Source organism: Psilocybe cubensis, chromosome 11, assembly GCF_017499595.1.
Source record: "Psilocybe cubensis strain MGC-MH-2018 chromosome 11, whole genome shotgun sequence".
NCBI lineage: Eukaryota > Fungi > Basidiomycota > Agaricomycetes > Agaricales > Agrocybaceae > Psilocybe > Psilocybe cubensis.
Window position 1 is genome coordinate 1,545,947 of NC_063009.1, and position 18,099 is coordinate 1,564,045.

At 46.2% G+C, this 18,099-nt stretch overlaps 5 protein-coding genes across 5 annotated transcripts; 1 reads left to right on the forward strand and 4 right to left on the reverse strand.

Moving 5' to 3' along the window:
• Positions 1-611: 611 nt before the first annotated feature.
• JR316_0011608 (uncharacterized protein) lies at positions 612-6,698 on the forward strand (the record flags this gene model as incomplete). The annotated part of the gene is made up of 8 exons (XM_047897255.1): positions 612-2,361; positions 2,424-3,410; positions 3,544-5,197; positions 5,246-5,802; positions 5,856-5,954; positions 6,011-6,412; positions 6,463-6,528; positions 6,580-6,698. 8 exons carry the CDS (start codon positions 612-614, stop codon positions 6,696-6,698), a joined length of 5,634 nt encoding a protein of 1,877 aa, XP_047743664.1.
• A 218-nt stretch (positions 6,699-6,916) lies between these two features.
• On the reverse strand, positions 6,917-10,405 carry JR316_0011609 (Small glutamine-rich tetratricopeptide repeat-containing protein 2; the record flags this gene model as incomplete). The annotated part of the gene is made up of 4 exons (XM_047897256.1): positions 6,917-8,855; positions 8,907-9,252; positions 9,306-10,253; positions 10,312-10,405. 4 exons carry the CDS (start codon positions 10,403-10,405, stop codon positions 6,917-6,919), a joined length of 3,327 nt encoding a protein of 1,108 aa, XP_047743665.1.
• Positions 10,406-11,041: 636 nt separating this feature from the next.
• On the reverse strand, positions 11,042-12,672 carry JR316_0011610 (uncharacterized protein; the record flags this gene model as incomplete). The annotated part of the gene is made up of 6 exons (XM_047897257.1): positions 11,042-11,251; positions 11,318-11,623; positions 11,679-11,696; positions 11,750-11,939; positions 11,988-12,286; positions 12,352-12,672. 6 exons carry the CDS (start codon positions 12,670-12,672, stop codon positions 11,042-11,044), a joined length of 1,344 nt encoding a protein of 447 aa, XP_047743666.1.
• A 1,105-nt stretch (positions 12,673-13,777) lies between these two features.
• On the reverse strand, positions 13,778-15,302 carry JR316_0011611 (uncharacterized protein; the record flags this gene model as incomplete). Its single annotated transcript, XM_047897258.1, has 4 exons — positions 13,778-14,222; positions 14,279-14,603; positions 14,668-14,929; positions 14,988-15,302. 4 exons carry the CDS (start codon positions 15,300-15,302, stop codon positions 13,778-13,780), a joined length of 1,347 nt encoding a protein of 448 aa, XP_047743667.1.
• A 908-nt stretch (positions 15,303-16,210) lies between these two features.
• JR316_0011612 (uncharacterized protein) lies at positions 16,211-17,742 on the reverse strand (the record flags this gene model as incomplete). The annotated part of the gene is made up of 10 exons (XM_047897259.1): positions 16,211-16,357; positions 16,418-16,535; positions 16,592-16,616; positions 16,670-16,693; positions 16,757-16,818; positions 16,874-16,933; positions 16,990-17,090; positions 17,159-17,198; positions 17,411-17,435; positions 17,703-17,742. The coding sequence occupies 10 exons, from the start codon at positions 17,740-17,742 to the stop codon at positions 16,211-16,213; spliced, it is 642 nt and encodes a 213-aa protein (XP_047743668.1).
• Positions 17,743-18,099: the final 357 nt, after the last annotated feature.

Here is an 18,099-nt window from a genome sequence, read left to right on the forward strand (position 1 = left end):
AACTGCCGAATAAAGGGGATGCACACTGATCACTACTGCCGGCAACAGCTCCACAAGGGTGTGCCAGACTGACTGCACATATGGAAAAGGACTGGGAGTAGAGGGAGTACAGGGATCATTGGAACTCCGCCTGTCACAAGGCTGCACTATGTCTAGTAAAAAGATGCACGGGATGTAACATTAAAAGAGGATGGAGTCTGGGACACTTAATATAGTACTTAGGTCACGCCCACTCGTACCGATAGGAGGTAATACTACCATCATGTAAGAGCCACTATTGATCAATACCAACTCATTCAACAAAAAAAAACAATATATGCACTGCGGGAGAAAAGGCAAGCCCTGGCGCAGATTAGATTAGATTGATTGAACATAATTATCCAAGTCACATGCGTCATACTTCCAAGATCGTCAAGAGGGTGCAATTGGCCAGACGGACTTGTGTCTTCCACGTTCCTTTCACCTTGTGTTAACAGTCTGTTTATTATCCACTTCTTGTTTGTGTACTAATATCTCCTTTCATTTTCTTTCTCCTTTCATTTATTTCCTTTATACTCCCGGAAAGAATGAGCGAAACGACCGAATCTTCACCGTCTGTACATTTTCATCCAATGTCCCCATCGTCTTCCTTTTCTTCGACGGATTCAGCACCGCGATCAGAGCCCACATCGGACGAGCAACCAGATTTGGGTGCATTTACCACTGTTCTGAGGGAATGGACTCACTTGCAGCCTATACAAAGGATTCCAGTTCAAATTCATTCAGCGACGAGTTCGACAACACCGACTTATCAGCCAGAGCAGAGCATTGCAGGCAGCGACTATAGACCTCGAAATTCCAGTAGCAGGCGCAGCAGGCTTAGCTCCAGAGGAGGATTCAGCGATATCTCCTCGTTTACTCGACCTCCAAGCAGCAGTGTACAGCCCGAAGGATCGACTGTCTGGAATCAGGAACTGATTGCGTCGTATCTACACAGTACCACTCCGAGCAACGAAATTCTAAGCGAGGCAGATGACGAAGAGGATGGAGGAGAAGGAGAAACCTACGGAGAGCAAGAATATACCCCGTCCCCGCCGAACTCTTTGGCATCCACAGCTCTGACTGTTGAAATCGCTTCAGAAATCGATTTTCCGTCTTTTGATGGATCGCATGATTCTCGTGCAGACCACCTTGATCCTACTCCTTCTCCCTATGTTTTAGACCCAGGGATTGTAAGGGCGATTGCTGTTGAAAGTGATGGGCAGCGGCTAGATTCCAGGGAAACTGCTCACCCTGAAGACGAGACAGAGGATGGAGAAGCACCATCAAATCATGGCGACAGTTCTTCACAGACATCCAGGGATTATGTACGATCAACGTTTCGTGATATGACTTACCCATCTTCTGCCTCGCAAAGCCATACTGGATCGCAACAAACTAGTGTTCAGTTGCTATCACAAGCTCGGGCACACTCTACCACCGGAGCATCGTCATCGGACTCACTTGCACTCTTCCACGCAACATCTGGCTCTCCAAATGCTGCACCGTCAGTTTCATTGAGCTCAGTTTCACATCCTTATTCGTCGCATAGTAACAACAACACCACTTCTAATTCTTCTACATCAACATCAACTTTAATTAGTGCTTTGCTAAACCGAAGTCGGAACCCCTTGCCTCCCCGCACAACGTCCGATTCCTCAATTACCACAAGCAATTCTGCCTCTTCTTCCAATTTTTCTCTATTATCTTACCAGATCCCTGAAACCCCTCCCATTGAAGAGGAGTCGGATTCCGAGCCAAGGCTCAACGAGGAGCACTCATCGAACTCTCATCATAATATATCCAGCGACCCATTTTCGTCGAACCAGAGTATACCTTCGACATCTAGCTCAGTCTCATTGAAGAGCCAGAGATCGATGCATTCTTCTGAGCATTCCAACACTCTCAGTTCGTCTACATCGACCCAGACTCAGGTTCATCAGAGACTTTCAGTACCATCCTCTATGTCACACATATCGCCTGCCACCCGATCTGACTTATCTCTTCCAAATCCCCACTCTCCCTCTCCGGCTCACCAGCGAGACTTGCCGTCTGGATTGAATCATTCAGTGCAGCCACCAACCAACAAATGGGGCACCATTCCTGTTAGGGAGTTTGGTGTGGTAGATGACTTAGGTACCCCAGATCAACCCCCTTCGGAAACCTTTTTGTTTGATCCAAGTCAGCAAAGACGAAAAGAGTTTCTCCCTGTGGACGACATCGACGACGAAGAAGACGACATCGACAAACCTCTATTATCTGTTCGTACCCCAAAATTTTCTTACTCCCAGGATTCTCCAAAAGCACCCACTGCGCAAGCTTCAAGTCACGCCCAAGTATATGGTATTTTCGTTTCCCCCCCTTTCTCAAGTTATCTAGCATTAATCTTTATCTTTCTGTCGTAGATCGGCCGGGTCCATCTTCAATTCGCGTACAACCGTCTGCTTTTTCTGACAGACCTCACCTTGAGCCACAAGATGAAGACGACGACGAAGCCGAGGACGATTATCCGTATCGTTATCCCTATGCTCATACCCCGAAATCTAATGCGCAGGCCTTGACACCAAAGGGAATTTTGCATGTTGACTCGCAAGCACCTTTGCGAAGAATTGTACAACCAGAAACCATTGCTTCTCAAGCTCAGATCCGGCAATATCCTAGACAATTCGACCTTCCCTCTTCCAGTCATTCACAACGCTCTGTTCAAAAATCGGCCCAAATCTTACAACATTCTCAGACCACACATGAAGAGCCTGTCTTTACGCATGTCCAACCAGTTGTTGCATCCCAGTCACATCCTCAACCACGAAAACAAAACGAATTAAAACCTTGGTCTGGCCTGACACAACCGATTCCATCATCCTCACAATATCCTCCGCTACGTACAGACCATTCAAGTAGTCATCGGCATCTAGCAGCGCCCGCTCCCGTCATGGAATCATCGTCGAAGGATGAATTTTCGTCATCAACGCAACGCCACAGATATCCCCACTCACTGTTAGGATTGCATGAACTCCCGTCATCACTCGGTCCGGCCGAGACACAGGAGCTGTCTCGCTATCCGTACAAATCTAGCGTAATCTCGCCATCGTCTCAAGAAATTGAAAACGAACATAGACCTTTGGTTGAGATGGACTCGACTGAAGCTCTACACCACGGTCCGGATGACGACACTGAGTCAGAACAGCCACTACCTTCGCTTGGCTACCTTGATGAAGCGCTCAGTTTTATTGCTGCTGAAAGGGCGAGATGGAATGCTGCGAGAGAGGGCCCTGGATCGACAAGCGCTAGCGTTGCTTTGGATACGGATGCCACTGACTCGCGAGAAGTTGGTGGCGGAGACGGTGCTGCAATTGGATCTGGAGAAGAGGAAGCAGGCAAACAAGTAATAGGTAAGTCTGTCATTCATTTTGAATTTTTTTTCACCTCCGCTCTTTCGATTTTCTTCACTTCTTCTTTCATTTCTTCATCAAATGACACCGTCTGTCAAATTGATCGACCAACAGTTGAATACTATCTCTATAGATAACGGGCAAGATATACCTAAGCGCAAAAGACGTCGAAAGAGGCCACCCAGAGCACATGCCACACCCTTGGCACAAACATCTTTGCCTCTATCTTCTATTGTCAAAGGCGACGGCGTTTTCGAAGAGAGCTCGGGCACACCTCTTACCCCCGTTTCTTCCCCAAAGAAGAAGCGCTCAAAGTCAGCTTCTACATCTATGTCGGCGCCCGGTTCTACCGCTGTGCTTGACAGCCCGAGTAAAGTCAAGGGTAAAGGCAAGGTTGTTGAAAAAGAGTTCCTCGTCCCTCCTTCACCGAAGAAACCTCGCCCAGATAATAAGAGAGACAACCAGCCTGTTATCACAATCCTGCGGCGGCCACCAGCCATCGATCCCGGTGCTAGCCATGTGCAGGTGGGAACTGACGAAGACGACGACGCGGAATCCGATGGAGATGGAGGCCGGACGCCGACAAATGGTGTTCAACGAGGGTCAGAAAAGTTTGAATCCATCAACCTTGTTGGAAAGAAGGGCAGACGCATAGGGCGGAAGGAGAGACAGAGAGAAAAGGCAAAGAGGGATCTGGAGCTGAAACAAGAGGAAGGCTTGGTTGCTGAGAACATATCCGAAAATATCAGACCAGGAATTGATTCTGACGGCGATGATGATGATGATAACGACGACGACGAAGGCGATGGTGCCGATCCTCTAGATGACGAAGACGAACAAACGAACGACAGTCTGTCGCAAATTTCTCTTCTTAAGCCTCCCCGTCGCAACCGTTCTCGGAGTCGGCGAAGGAAGAGCAGAGACACGGCTTATATACATAGCTTAGTGGCGACTGGAGGAACAGGAGAGTATAAGAGTACTCCAGCTACCCCGAAGAGATTACATCCTGAAGGATTTGACGCCGCTGAAGAAGAAGAAGCTAGTCTGGACGTTGTTTCTGTCCATGCTAGCCAAACAGAAGACCTTGTCTCCAAGCCTAGTACCGGGCAGGCTGGAGAGAAGAAGAAGCGTACACGCACAAAGCGTGTCAAGACCCTCACTCATGCTAAATCGGACCCTTCTTTGAGGTTGGATGCCAAAGCAGGAGGTACCTCTGCTCAATTAGAAGATTCAGGCGACGCTGGGTCCAAGAAGCTTAGAAAGGGCAAAGGCAAGGCTCATGTGGAAGAAATTGACATCCTTGACATGGATCGTAACCAATTACAACGATTAATTTTTGCATCCTCCGGAGCTGGATCTCGCCTACTACTAGCAAACCAGCATCGAACAGACCACAGCCAATTCCAGGTGCCTCCTGACAGCAAACGCGGTCGTCTACTTTCTCTTGCTGCAAAACTCGGTCAGTTATTTCCGGAGCAACGTGAGGACCTGGGGAAGGTCATTGCGCGGATTGAAAGGCAGGGTGCTGAGGCGGCCGCAAAAGCAAAGAGAGCAGCCATGAGCTTAGATATTGATCCATATGGATATACATACAACCACCCCGCTAAGAAATCTAGGAAAGGCAGAAATCCAAAAACAGGCACTGGGGGCGCTGGAAATGATGCCTTCGATTTCAACGACATTGACAGTGCAGATCCGGATGACCAAGAGGATCAAGAAGAAGAGATAGACCCTCGAGGACGGCCGCCTAGGAAAGGAGACGTTTTAATTCATGTTTTTATTGATCAGTACGTGACGTTTTGGTTTCCTGTTTGAAAATATTGAAAACGCTCTAGTTCTAATATTTTAATCGGACTTTTGTCGCACCTCAAACGACACCCTCTACAGCGCAAGATTTCAAGCTCTACACCCAGAGGTCGACCTGCGTCTACTGTACTTACGAAGGCTACAACAATCACATCTAATAGTAACGATAAGTCGGATCCAGCGTCTGCATTTGCTGCCGTAAAGTCTACCAGCACTCGGCCACTTCCCATACCCACCGGTTTAGAAACCAGCAGCGCTTCTACAAAACGTCCGCTCCCTATTCCCGTGTCCCAGGCTGGAAACCATCCCATCCCACTCCCTTCTTTTGCAACCATATCGCGCTCTCTTCCTGTGGGTTCGGTTATAAATGCCAGTGGCAAAGATACAGGGGTAGACGATTTCATGCCTCCGGGAAATGAGCAAAACTCGGATGGGGAGGAAAATACTGTTATGGATCTAGGTGCAGCTGATGCAGTCGGCACAGATGCACTGTTTGTTGGTGCATTGAAAAAAGAAAAGAAAGCCCCGAAGCACATGTGGCATGCTGCTCTAACCTTGATCTTGGAGCGCGGTCGACCGATTACTCGTAAGATACAATTTGGGTTATTTTATTCAAACATTGAGACAAAAATGATATAGGAAGAGTTGTAGTTACGTCGAGTCCCTTATATCAGCCGATGGAAAGTATAGAAAGGCTTGGATACGAGTTACGGGTTTTCATTAGGGTTCCAGACTTCGGTGAATACCTTTGTTTTATACACACTCTCTGCAGATGTTCTTAACCTCCTCGACAGGCGATGGTATGGACCGCGAACGATATCGAGAAAAAGAACGCAGTCTGGCAGGAAAAGCCGGTCAGTCAACCCCTGGAGTACATCCAGGGCCCAATTCAGGCGCGAAAAAGGGTCGCGTTGGTCATGCTAGACACATATCGGGCAGTACTAGTACTGAAAGCGGTAGCGGAGGAGCAGGCTCTGGACATGCTTCCGGTGGTGGTGTCCACGCTTACACCGGAAATGCAAACGACAATATTTCTCAGGCTAAAGTCAAATATCGTGAACAAGGCGTCGATGAACTTCTGCAGCTGAAGTTACATCAAGCATTAGCTGATACAGACAACGTTCCTGAAGGGTCAACAATTGTTCTTGCCACTGGAGATGGTAATATGGGACAGTTCAGTGAAGACGGATTTCTTGGTACGTTCGTATTTGCAGTCAGATGTATAACTGACTAATGTGTCATGAAGGCCCCGTCAGGACTGCACTTCGCCGAGGATGGAAAGTTGAATTGTATGCGTGGGAGGACGGTCTAAGTGGGTGTTTCTTCTAATTATACGTTTCTGTTTTCACCATAATGCAAATAGGTCGTGCCTGGAGGCGCGAGTTTGGAGCCGGAAGTGAATGGGGTCGAAGAGGGATGTTCCGAGTAATAGGTATGGAGCAATTCGCCAGTGGCCTAGTGGAAGCAGCTGGGTGGTCGTAGCTTTTGACCGAAGCTTTGACGCCGTCATGGGGATTCATTTACATTTTACATGTTGGATATTGCCAATACTCTTTCTAGCGTCTAGCTGCATTACCAAATAAATACCAGCATATGTCGTCAGCAAGGAGCGTAATACAGGACTGTCGCGATTTGACATAAAAAATAAAGTTACTTCATTATGAGTCAATTTTCCCTCTTCCATGAATCTAACACCCAAGCTATGAAACCCAAATCAAAACGCCAACACCTAAACCATCCTTTCCTGCAGTCCTGACTGAACAACCGAAGCATGGCCCACCAGCACGACGAATGACAGCGTTCTTTCCTCGCTCTGCGCACCATGCCCTTGCCAGTAATTCCGTCCCATTTCCAGTTGCATTGATGATCATCACATCGTCGTCGAAGTCCTCGGGTGTGTGGTCCTTGAGTCTCTCAACCATCCAGACGTCTTTCAAATACCTAGAGAGCTCCCTAGCATGCACTGAATGTGGCCCAGAATGACATGGAGGGGGCGTTACAAAGACAGGGTTGGTGTAAAGTGTATATATGACAGTATCTTCGTTGTTGTCCAAGGAAAACACGATGCTCGCGCGATACTTAGTTTTGGCCTCAATCTCTGCGTCAGTGAGTGTTCCGTTAGCTTGTTGTGTTGCAACATTCACATCGAGAGGCAGTTTTTTGAGTCTGATCGATTCGATTCTGCAGGTGACAAATTCGCGCTGTGGAGGTTGTGGGCATATCCATTTATCGTCATCCTTGACTGCCACTATCCAATCCTCCAAATCTTCATCAGGTTGTAGATGTAGAGGGTCAACGTAATCGCGGCGCCGGCCAAGGTGAATAACTCCATCTTCATCGTCGTCATATCCCATAGTAGAGGAAAAGGCGCGAGCGTTGATATGGATATAGCGAGGTTTTTTCTTTCCATCGTCTCCGAGTGGAGGAATAAATTCTATGGGGATCACGCATGGTCCAACCCACCCGCAGAGAGAAACGACGTTTGGCAGGCAGCCGAGAACGCGACCCAAAACAGTGCGAACTCTCCAATATGATTTCTTTGGCAGGACCAGCCCACAGTCATAGAATTCTGCTGTACCAAGGCTTGCAGAGATTGACGGTGTGCATGATACGAGGGTGGCCATAATCTTAAACGACATCCACTTTCCTGGAAGGGTTAACCCAAACAACCAGTCAAGTACATGAAGGGAGCAAGATCCACCGCTGCGCAAATTTCCATATACGTCCTCGGCGTAATCGCGTACTTCGTTAATGTAGGGCCATGTCATTTTTTCAGCAAAGAGCAATAGCCCTTCTACCTGTTGTTGGTGAACACAGGAGTGCATCTCATATGTCTTATATGTAATGTCCCAATCTTGGTCGTTGAAATCTTTCCGAAGACGATCTTTCTTTTCCTGGTCTTTTTCCTCGTTAATTGCTTTGATATCAGCCGCAATCTTTGCTTTTGCATCGGCAAGTCCTTGCTTCATGAGGGTCGTAGCCTCGGAGCCGGCAACCTCGATTGCACGCTCGTATGCAGCTTTCGCTTTGTTTCCGTACCCCCGCTTCAACTCCGCCAGCCCTAGACGACTCCACGCTTTGGCGTACTTTGGATCGAGTCGAGTTGCTACAAAGGCGTCATACACAGCTCCATCGAAATCCTCTAAGGATAGAAGGGCTGCCGACCTGTTGCTGAAGTAAACTGCGTTGTTAGAATCGATTTTAAGGGCCTCAGTGTAAGAATCGACAGCTTTTTGCCATTGTCCGTTTTTCAACGCTTCGTTCCCTTGGTCCTTGAAGACCTCGGCTTTGATCCGATTTTCCGGGGTTACCAACGGTTGAGGTGCAATCCTGATATCTCTCAAGACAATTTCGACGTTTCTAAGCCACAGATCCTGAACGATCAAAGCAGACAAAACCCTAGGGGTATAGCCTGAATAAGAACCACTATTTTCAGAGCTTCCGATTCGGAGGGCCAGCTCTTTGGCGAGTATAATCTGGTAAAGCATGTACCATATTCCAATTACGGTGTCTCTGGGGCCACACCAATGCATAGATATAAGTGATTCCGAAGTAAAATCGGCGAAAATATCGGTTCTGTTGAGCGCACTATAGAAGTCGCCTAGATAAATGTTCCTATCGCGGCCACCGAAACGAGTACTAAATATCCGACATCAGACTAGAAGGATATGTAATTACATCCTAACTCACGTTAGAGCAGTTCCAAAAAATTCCTTCAAGTCCGCTTCTTCTTGCGTAGGATTCCATCCAAATTTCTGCGCCCCGCGACTGAGTTCGTTGATTCTTCGTAGAAGTTTTTTTGCTTGGATTTCGGGCATTTTTGCATAAGAAACAAGAATGGTATTTTCTCGAGGTTTACCAAACGCGTTTTCATAGCCCCAACTTTCCAAACCAAATCCTTCAATGGTCACTGTACCAGGATTTATATTTTGATGTTTTGAATGACATTCAACATCGAGAAGTACGGAGCCTTCGTCAGTATGATCAAACGAGACGTCTCTGGAACGACGTGTATATGGCTTCTTGAAGTACAGATCTAGGAAACTTTAAATTCATCGTAATAGCTATTACTCGTATGGGAATACTCACCAAAAGACGCATGAGTGCTATGGATAAAACCCTTGTCGCGATTACCCCACCATGAATCTGAGTCTTGACCATCCCAATAAGGACGAGCTCTAACAATAGCGGAATAACGGTCAGGGCCAAACACGCTTATGGTGAGTCTCCCAAGATGTTTCTTCGAAACGAGACTATCCGCCGACTGAAGCAGCTTCCTTAGGGGATGATTATCTTCGTCAAGATGTGCTTCGTCCTCGATAGTGTTTTCCCCGACCCTAGGTATTTCACCTATCTGCGATCCGGTGATAGTCGTTACCCCCATTGCTTCGAGCCGCACACTAGCACTCTCGGAAATTTCATCATGACCACCAGTAGTGGCTTCCTGGAGTGACTGTAAAGCTTTGACGTCGTCACTCTGGCCAATGTCGGCCTTAATGCTCTCCGTAGTAAACTTCTTGATGTCGGGAAAGAGCTGATCTAAGGAGTCGTTAAATCCTCTTATTTCGTTGATCATGTCCTCAAACTTCTTCTTGTCACGAATGGCCCAAAGTTTTTTCTGCGGCAAGGGTGTATTCGATTGTCGGTCTTTCGAAGATCTTATAAGTGGCGCGTATGCTCTCTTGAAGATGGCGGCAAGTGGTAATATTCGAAGTTCATTCTCTTGTTGATCAGCTGTGATTTGGTGCAATCCATATCGTTCTTGCAGTCGTCCCGCTTCCTCGAATACATGGTGAACACAACCTAAAAGTCGCAAGACTGTGTTGCGTATCTCAGCTCGATCCAATCGTGCGTCAAATGTCGATGTGTTAGAATCTTCGGTGCCAAAACCGACAGCATTTCCCCATTCCAAGAGGCGTATACGTTCTACTTCGAGTTTGACACGGGCGATCTCGTAGTCGATCCCGTAGCGGTGGCTTGAGTCCACAATATCAAATACCTCCACACAATTCTGCCAGCGTTGCGCAGGATCGTCACCTGCGAGGCAGATTCAGGCTCAACCGTACAAATATACAAGACTGGTAGAAAGACGCACGTTGAATATTGACGTTAATGTTTTGATTCCCCGCGATTGTATGGAAATTGCCGCCTGTAACTGTGACATTCTTGCTGTTGGAAAATAAGGACATCGAAAGATAACTGAGTTCGTGTCAAATTGACGTTAAAGCAGGTGGGTCAGAAGGGTCAGAGACATAGGGCAGGCGATTCTGTTGGCGGTGGATCGATACTTAGGTTTTAGAATTATAGTGTACCAATCCCAGCACAGCCCATCGCATGACTGATAGTGACGGTGGCGATAGTATGACAAGGCGGAGAAACATATTTGAGTGTTGACAGATGGTGGATACAATTGAATGTGGGGAGCTGAGATGACCTGATAAGAATTAATGAACTAAATTCAGCGAGTTTCATAGTATAGTAGACAGCTGTAGAAAGGACCATTTCATCGCTTGAGGTGCCGGCCTGTGCCGGCGCGTTCTATAAACCCTAACCCAGCAGCTGAGCTGTCCAATTGCCGTCACCAAAAGTTCAACCAACCACTTGCCAACCACTGAACTTTGACGAGGAAACCAAAGGAAGATAAAATCGAGATAAACTTGAAGTAACTCCAACGTCTCCAAACACGCGGATAATATTATTGGCACAATGGTAGGCCACCGAGAAGGAATACAGTTAAAAGTTAGTTAATATGCCAAATATATGTCTGGATTTCAATATCTCAGTGTTTCTATTGAAAATATACTAAACTCGAAGAGAAATTCAATTCAATAGAACCCTTTGGAAAATTCAACTGCGCTTTGTAGGTCCTCCGACTCCGCTTCTTCATCCGGAGTATAGTCAGGAGTGGTGAACATTCTGGGTCGTGGTCCTGGAGCATATGCAGTGACAATCGTGATAGGTTCCTCCGATAGAAGCGGATTCTCCTCTTTGTGAAGAAATCCTGGTGATTTGAACTTAAGGAATACCACAGAATACTTGAAGAGTAAATTGTATCAGCCTCATTAAAATATGGCTCGATCTAAGAGAAAGTGAATACCTACATTGATTCGGAAGTCCCCCATGGCCAAGGTTGGCGCCATGTTTGGCTTGAGATGAAGTTCTCCGGCGATCATACGAATCCTGTCCGAAGATTCAGTAGTTGGCCACCAAACGGCTCTTTGAGAGTGATCAACTTCATCTCTCCAGGCTTTGGATTCAATCTTCTTCTTGGGTTCCGAATGGTACTTGGTGCGTCTTCTAACCCGTACGTTTGGGGCATTTGGAGAAGACAGGAGGTCCAATGCTTGCTGATTGTCACTTTCCAAAGTCATGAAAAGTGGAACGACGGAGCCTCGTGTATAAGAAAGCTACATAAATGTGTAACGTTAGATAAAAAATATAATAGATAAAATAGGGACCTACTGGTCTAGAGAGATAAAGCTTTCCATCGAGCTATTCAGTGCCATTACTTCAAACACGAGAAAAAAGCGTACTCGGCATTCTATTTTTGCTGTATTGTTGTTAGGAGTCTTTCCTTCTACTAAAACGGTGCGAAGAGGAAACCATCCTTCTGGATCGACCTTCGGTGGTAGCAAAGGAGTCCCTTCATCGTACGCCAACCTTTTCAATGGTGGAAATGGGTCCGGACGGGTGACCGGGATAAATGCAAAAGGCGTCGACAATCTATGCAAGCATGAGAACCACGAGGATGAGAACGAAATATATACGTACATGTCATTTGACCTGAGAAGACCACTTCGCGTGATTTTCATCGAAAGCTCATATCTAACGGTCGAGTGAATATTGCGCTCATTGAAAGTTTGAGGTAGTCTAAACATTTCTGGGTGCTTGTCGGTCCCCGTCTGCATGGAGACTTTCTCCGGTAGGTTGATCGAGATGGGCCAGGTACATTGGCCTTGCGTTAGACCACTTTCATCGTGAGAGCGTGTCCAGATCTCCTGCGTGACATCAAGAAAGGTGTACGTGTAGCCCCAGAATTGCGAACCACCGGTTATAAGCTGCCCTTCAACCTTCATCATGCATAAGAGCAATTAGGCCGTTGTACGTTTACTTTCTGTAATCGGAGAAAACTTACTCTGATTGACAATGAGCTTACGTGCTCCGGTTTCTCATTGTCTAGGTTGAGATGAATCATACCCTTTATCGGAGCTCCTTCCACAAAGGTAGGAACTTTGTCAGAGAACAACTTATTTGCAATGAGTGTTAGCGTCGCAAAAGTCTTGCCGTTCTTGTCGAGTTTATACTCGAATTCCTGAAGATGGTTAGCTATCGCCGGAGTTGAAGGGTGAGAAGATTGTTGAGCCTCGAAGTATTCGGGAACACTTTCGAAGTCAGGAGTGACTTCTGCATCGTACGAGGGAGGTTGGGCTTCATCGAGTGCCTCACGGTGTTCCATTTGCTGCAATATCGACACGGGGGGTTGTTAACTGGCCAAGTGGTTAAACCTTCGTACAGTGTTTGTTTTTATCAGGTTTGACAGTGCGCGGACCTACCATGTGGAATCGTTGAATGAGCGGTCATCCCAAAATACAGAAATCAAAATAGACACAATTGCTGTGGTCGGCGGGAAATCATACATTAGACATGTTGGCTTAAGCATCTCCATTTTGTACATCCGCCTCTAGTAACGATGTAGAGCCTTGGACCTTGTGTAATTAAGTGGGATCGGAGAAGACTCGGCGTGATGCATCTGGGAGTTCCATTATGCACATTGCCCTGGTAGGCTGAATATATTTCAAATGTTATTGACATCGAGTGATCCGTATACACCGTTCTTGAGTACAAGGTACCGTGCAGCATGATGATGGATCGAAGCTGGAATGGTTGAGAGTCGAGGAGTCGTCGGTCACGAGCTCACCGAGTTCACATGAAAATGCGTCGTGTCACATCACATGATGTGACACAGAACATGATGCCGCAGAGAAATGCGAAATTTTTTCGAAATTTTTAATTTTTTTTTTTGCGTTGCTCCAGTACTCGAAGCAGTGTTAGACACCCATACACCTCTTCGCTCTTTGACATTCATGAAACTCAGACAATTGTCCTGCCTCATACTTCAAGCTTCACTCTTCGCCTGGCTGTTGTCGGCTTTGTAGCTAGTCCGAGAAGCTGAAAGGCTCACGACTCCTGCACGGCTGAGATGTCTGCCCTAAATCTCATTATATAGGCACACCTGTTGATTCAACCGGAAATTAAATGTGTCCTATGTAAGGCGATGAAGAGACTTGTCACGGTCAACCGATTTTGCAAAACATTGAGTTTTTTTCTCTGGCCTGCTCGATGATATAACTCAGATATTGCTAATGTGGAAATAAACCGACGAGTTTGGATTAAGTTTTATGGTATAAAGTAAGAAATCTCTACCCGTACCCATATCATATAAAGTACAATTTTACATATTCTACTTGTAGCCTTGAAGTCGAACCAAAATGTGAAGGGGCAAACATCCAAGGTCCTATCTACGCAGGAATCGGCAGGACATCAATAACATGTCGGGAAGTTTATCTGTGGAAATATTTCGCGAAGCCAGAGAATGCACCTCTCTCTGAAAAAGTCTCTACATCGGGAGTGGCACCATACGACCGCACCGACCGTCTACCGTGCTGGGGACTGACTGTCAGTGGAATATATTCTTCCATTCCGTTAATGTTCCAGTCATCTTCTCCCATTGCACCAGAACCATTAACCATAAAATCTTCGGAATCCATGAGGGACATGTCTTCTTGTGCCCACCTGACAAGCTTGCTGTCGCCCTGTCGGAAACGCGATCCAGCATGCGCGATCGCCTTTGTCGCTTGGAATACGGAATTTCCAATCGGGAGCAGCTTGATGTACAAGTGGGACAGCAAGGGCAATACGGCGTATGTGGCACTCTTCAAGTTCTCGGTGGCGAGACTGCGTGCGCGACTCGAGGAAAGAAGTACGGTGCCAAATAGTAAGCCACTGCTAAAGTCATGATTAGCATTTATACATGACCATTAGTCGAATTAATGCGGTCTTACACAAGTACCACCATAATGATGGCGATCCATCGCCGTGCTCTGCTATTATCCAGGGGCATGAGGTCGTCATCCCCTTGCTTCTCTTCCGGTGCCGATTCTTCGCCTTCACTACCAGGCTCGTTGGCCGCCGCAATATTCGAATGTGTCTGACCAGCCAACCTTACTGGGCATCCGTGCGAAGTTGCCCAGGAGAAGAAATGGACGCCCTTTTCCTCTCTGACATATTTCAGCTTTTCTTTGTCACAACATACGAAGGAAACCTCTGCAGATTGTTTCTGCTTTCCCACTGTTCCTCCATACAGTGACAGTTTCAGTGGGCGGTTATCTTCGATTAAGAGTGGAAATGCTGAGGTGAGATATACAAAGTCGGCAGTGCAAAATCTGCTCACAGGATTCATTATCATTTCCACTGATGTTCAACGAAACAGTAGATCTGAGAAGCCGGGTCATTCGAGTACTCCTTGCTTTGCGGGCGATGGAGCTGGCTATTGGAGCACTGCGCCTGATATCTACGTTGTCCTGACTGGCTATCCTTCCGTCTCCACACGTTTCTATAAGTAACTGTGCTCCCAGAATAGCCGGGAATTTCCCAGCGCAGCAGCCCAACTCACCCAGCATGCAAATCCAAGTATCCATATCACACCCTGAGCCCTGAAAGCAAGTGAGCAAGGTCGACATTAATTCAACAATCTGACTATCATTTCCGCACCTCAAGTCTAGAACTAACCCGGGTGGAATAGCTGGATTCATCCAATCCTCCAAGAGCGACTTCGTAAATTCGTAGTCCAGTGCTTGGCCCTTCGCCTTTCTCCACATCGTAGCTCTTTCCGACACTGTCTCTTTCTACTATTTCTTTCCTCTCGACCAGAGGGCATAGATTATATCCATAATTATTGAGCTCGAAAACGCAATCCTGGCGCAAATCGTTATCTTTGATAGTATGCACCACTACTCGGTCCGCTCGTCCACGAGTTGTCAAAAGAGATCCAAGCAGAAAATAAGCAAGAAATTGCGAACGAGACATAGATAACGAAAGTAGAGGAACAAGTCTATCCACCTCGAGGTATATGGTGGTTTGCGTGAAGAGTGGAGGCAGTGGTAAGGGTGCCAATTATGTTGAAAAGCATCATAGGAAAAGAATACACTCTATAGGAGCAATGCACCGAAGACGGTACCATCTTTGGCTTGAAACCGGGGAACAGGGGGATTGCACAGCTATCGTAACTGCATAGAACGACATCAGTCCGGAATAGGAGGCTTTTTTGGGATTGCACATGTGCAGTCGCCGTTCTGGTCAAATGACATTCATTGTGAACACTTTGAATGCCGGCACCTGGTCTTTTCCATGAGGCTGTAATAATGTGGTATATTATGTCGATTTAATCAATGCAAGCTGTGAATTTGACAATTGATATTCTGTAATACAACGGACCTACCTCTCAGCTGAGTGATTTTAACAAATTTTTTCCTTCCGAATAAAGGTAAACTGTACCTGAACTCAGTACGCCCTTGAAATGGTACCGGGACACCGGTGCAGACTTAAGTCTTAAGGGAACTCCACCGGGTTTCCGCCTGCAGTTGATGCGGATGTAAGCAAGTTTGCCTGCCACTGTGTGCCTCAGGTCTAAGTCCAAGATTGCGGATAGTAGTGTCATCGAGCAAAAGCGAAAGCATGCGAGACCATGTTACATAGTTACGCATGTATAGTTATGAAACAAATTTGTATTTAGGTGCGTGAACGACGATACAAAACTTTTGAATGTATGCAAGGGTATCAAAGACAAGGACTGAAATATTTGTATGCAAAAGATTGTTGATGGTTTAATGAATGTTTTTGACTGCAACTAAAAGTACAAGGAGTAAGTGAGCAAGTGTATGTGTCTGTGAATGCGTATCATGATATCGAAAGCTATGGATTTTGAACACAATATATCAGAAGGCGCGGGGAATACGTTCTGAATCTGGGTCAGGATGTGTCATTGATAACACTGATGGTGAGTTTTCAGACTCGATTTGCTTGTCAATCAAAGTCTGGATAGATATCGCCAATCTAGGGTTTTCTGTCCGAGTCGTGGGGGACTGAAGAGTCATTAAGAATGAGGGCACGTAACGAATAACTCATAGTGGAAGAAGCCTCACCTTCTCAAGCACAGTGGGGGAGATGTTCTCTATGTCGGAAAACATTCGCGACGTAGGTAGAGAAGTCATATTCATAGACGTCAGGTCGTTTTGCCTCAAGGCTTCACGAGCATTCAGCCTAGAACAAAAATTTTTGAGCTCTCAGTCGAGCAGTGTATATAATTAAAGCCTCACGTTGCGAGATATGCATTCACATACACTGAAAATGGAGGCGCTGTCAGCTCAACGAATGGGTAAATGATGAAAACCTACGTTTGCTTAAAAGAAGGTAAAAACCTAGTGTAAAGAGAATGTTATTTCGAACAACGATCCTCGACAAAGGGCACAAAGTCTACTTACCGAGGAAGATAAAGTTGTTAGGCATGATGATATAAAGAATCAAACCCAGGGACGCGTCAATTCTATGTCCCGAGATATCAGTCTAGTGAGAGGTATATTTTGAAGCGTTCGACATACGCTACAATCATCCCCGTATTGACAGTATAGAGCGTTAAAACCTTGATCAGAGAATCCGTCCTGATACAGAAAATAGTTGAGGATGTAGCCCACCAGATCAAAACGAATTGCCCCACCTGCGGAATCCTGTTCTTGAACTGTAAAGAAGCCATGACAAAGCAAGAGCCAGACTCAAGTCGCTTCCAGTTCCAACTCCGAAAGTCAAGTACATAAGAGGCTAACGCGAAGCGTAATAAATGATCAGCCACTTCCACTGTGGGGAGAATCAATTTAGCCTGGACGTACAGCAATCTTCTCTAGTTCCGGGAAGGTTTCAATCTTGAATCTGAACAGGGATATATTAACAGTCAGTGGCAAACGGGAATTGAGAGATGGTAAGACGGACGCTTTTACTGTGATTGCTAACAAATAGTGGCTAGCATTAGGCTCATCATAAGCGAGAGGAAGAAAAATCAGAAGCTTACTGATTCCGACGACTTGAAAAATGGAAGGCCTGAGTATGACGTTCGAGATACTTATGACGAGTTGTTAACTCACTCAAATCGCTCAATGACAGGACCATCTATGCAAAGATAAATTAAACGATAGGCGTCAATGCAATATCTCCGCAGTAGATATGTTTTATACTCACGATCCAGGCAGTCAGAGGAATGCTACCCTTGCTCACTGTGTTGAGGCAGAGTTTAGAAGGGAAGTGGGGCCTAAAAATGAAGTACTTACACCGAAACACCCGAATGGTAAACAAAGTCCGTATAATGAAGTTTGATATTGACTTGGAAGACGTAGTCAGTCTTGCCATTCGATAATGAGACCGACGTGTAGTACTCACAGTGACTGCCACATGAATCTAAAACGACAATTACGTCCATTAAAAGTTAAAACGAATACCAGTCTAACAGGCCAAGAAGACCCACAATAATACTCCTACAGGGCGGTAATTCATTAAATTATGGAGTCATCACGATGGAAACATTCTCACCAGACGGGTTTGAAAACAGCCATTGGATTCAAATAGTTGCTGACCATGTAAAAGTAGAGGATGTGACCATTCAAAGCGGAGTCAAATGTGTCCAAGAGCCTTATCCGCCGTAGGTAAGAAAAGGAAGCTTCATAAAAGACACGCGACTGTGAATTACCAGAGAAGGGAGACCTAAAGGCACGTCTGTTCGATACTACATTAAAGAAGGAGAAGAAACATCGCGCTTACCGTAAGTTTTAAGAAAATG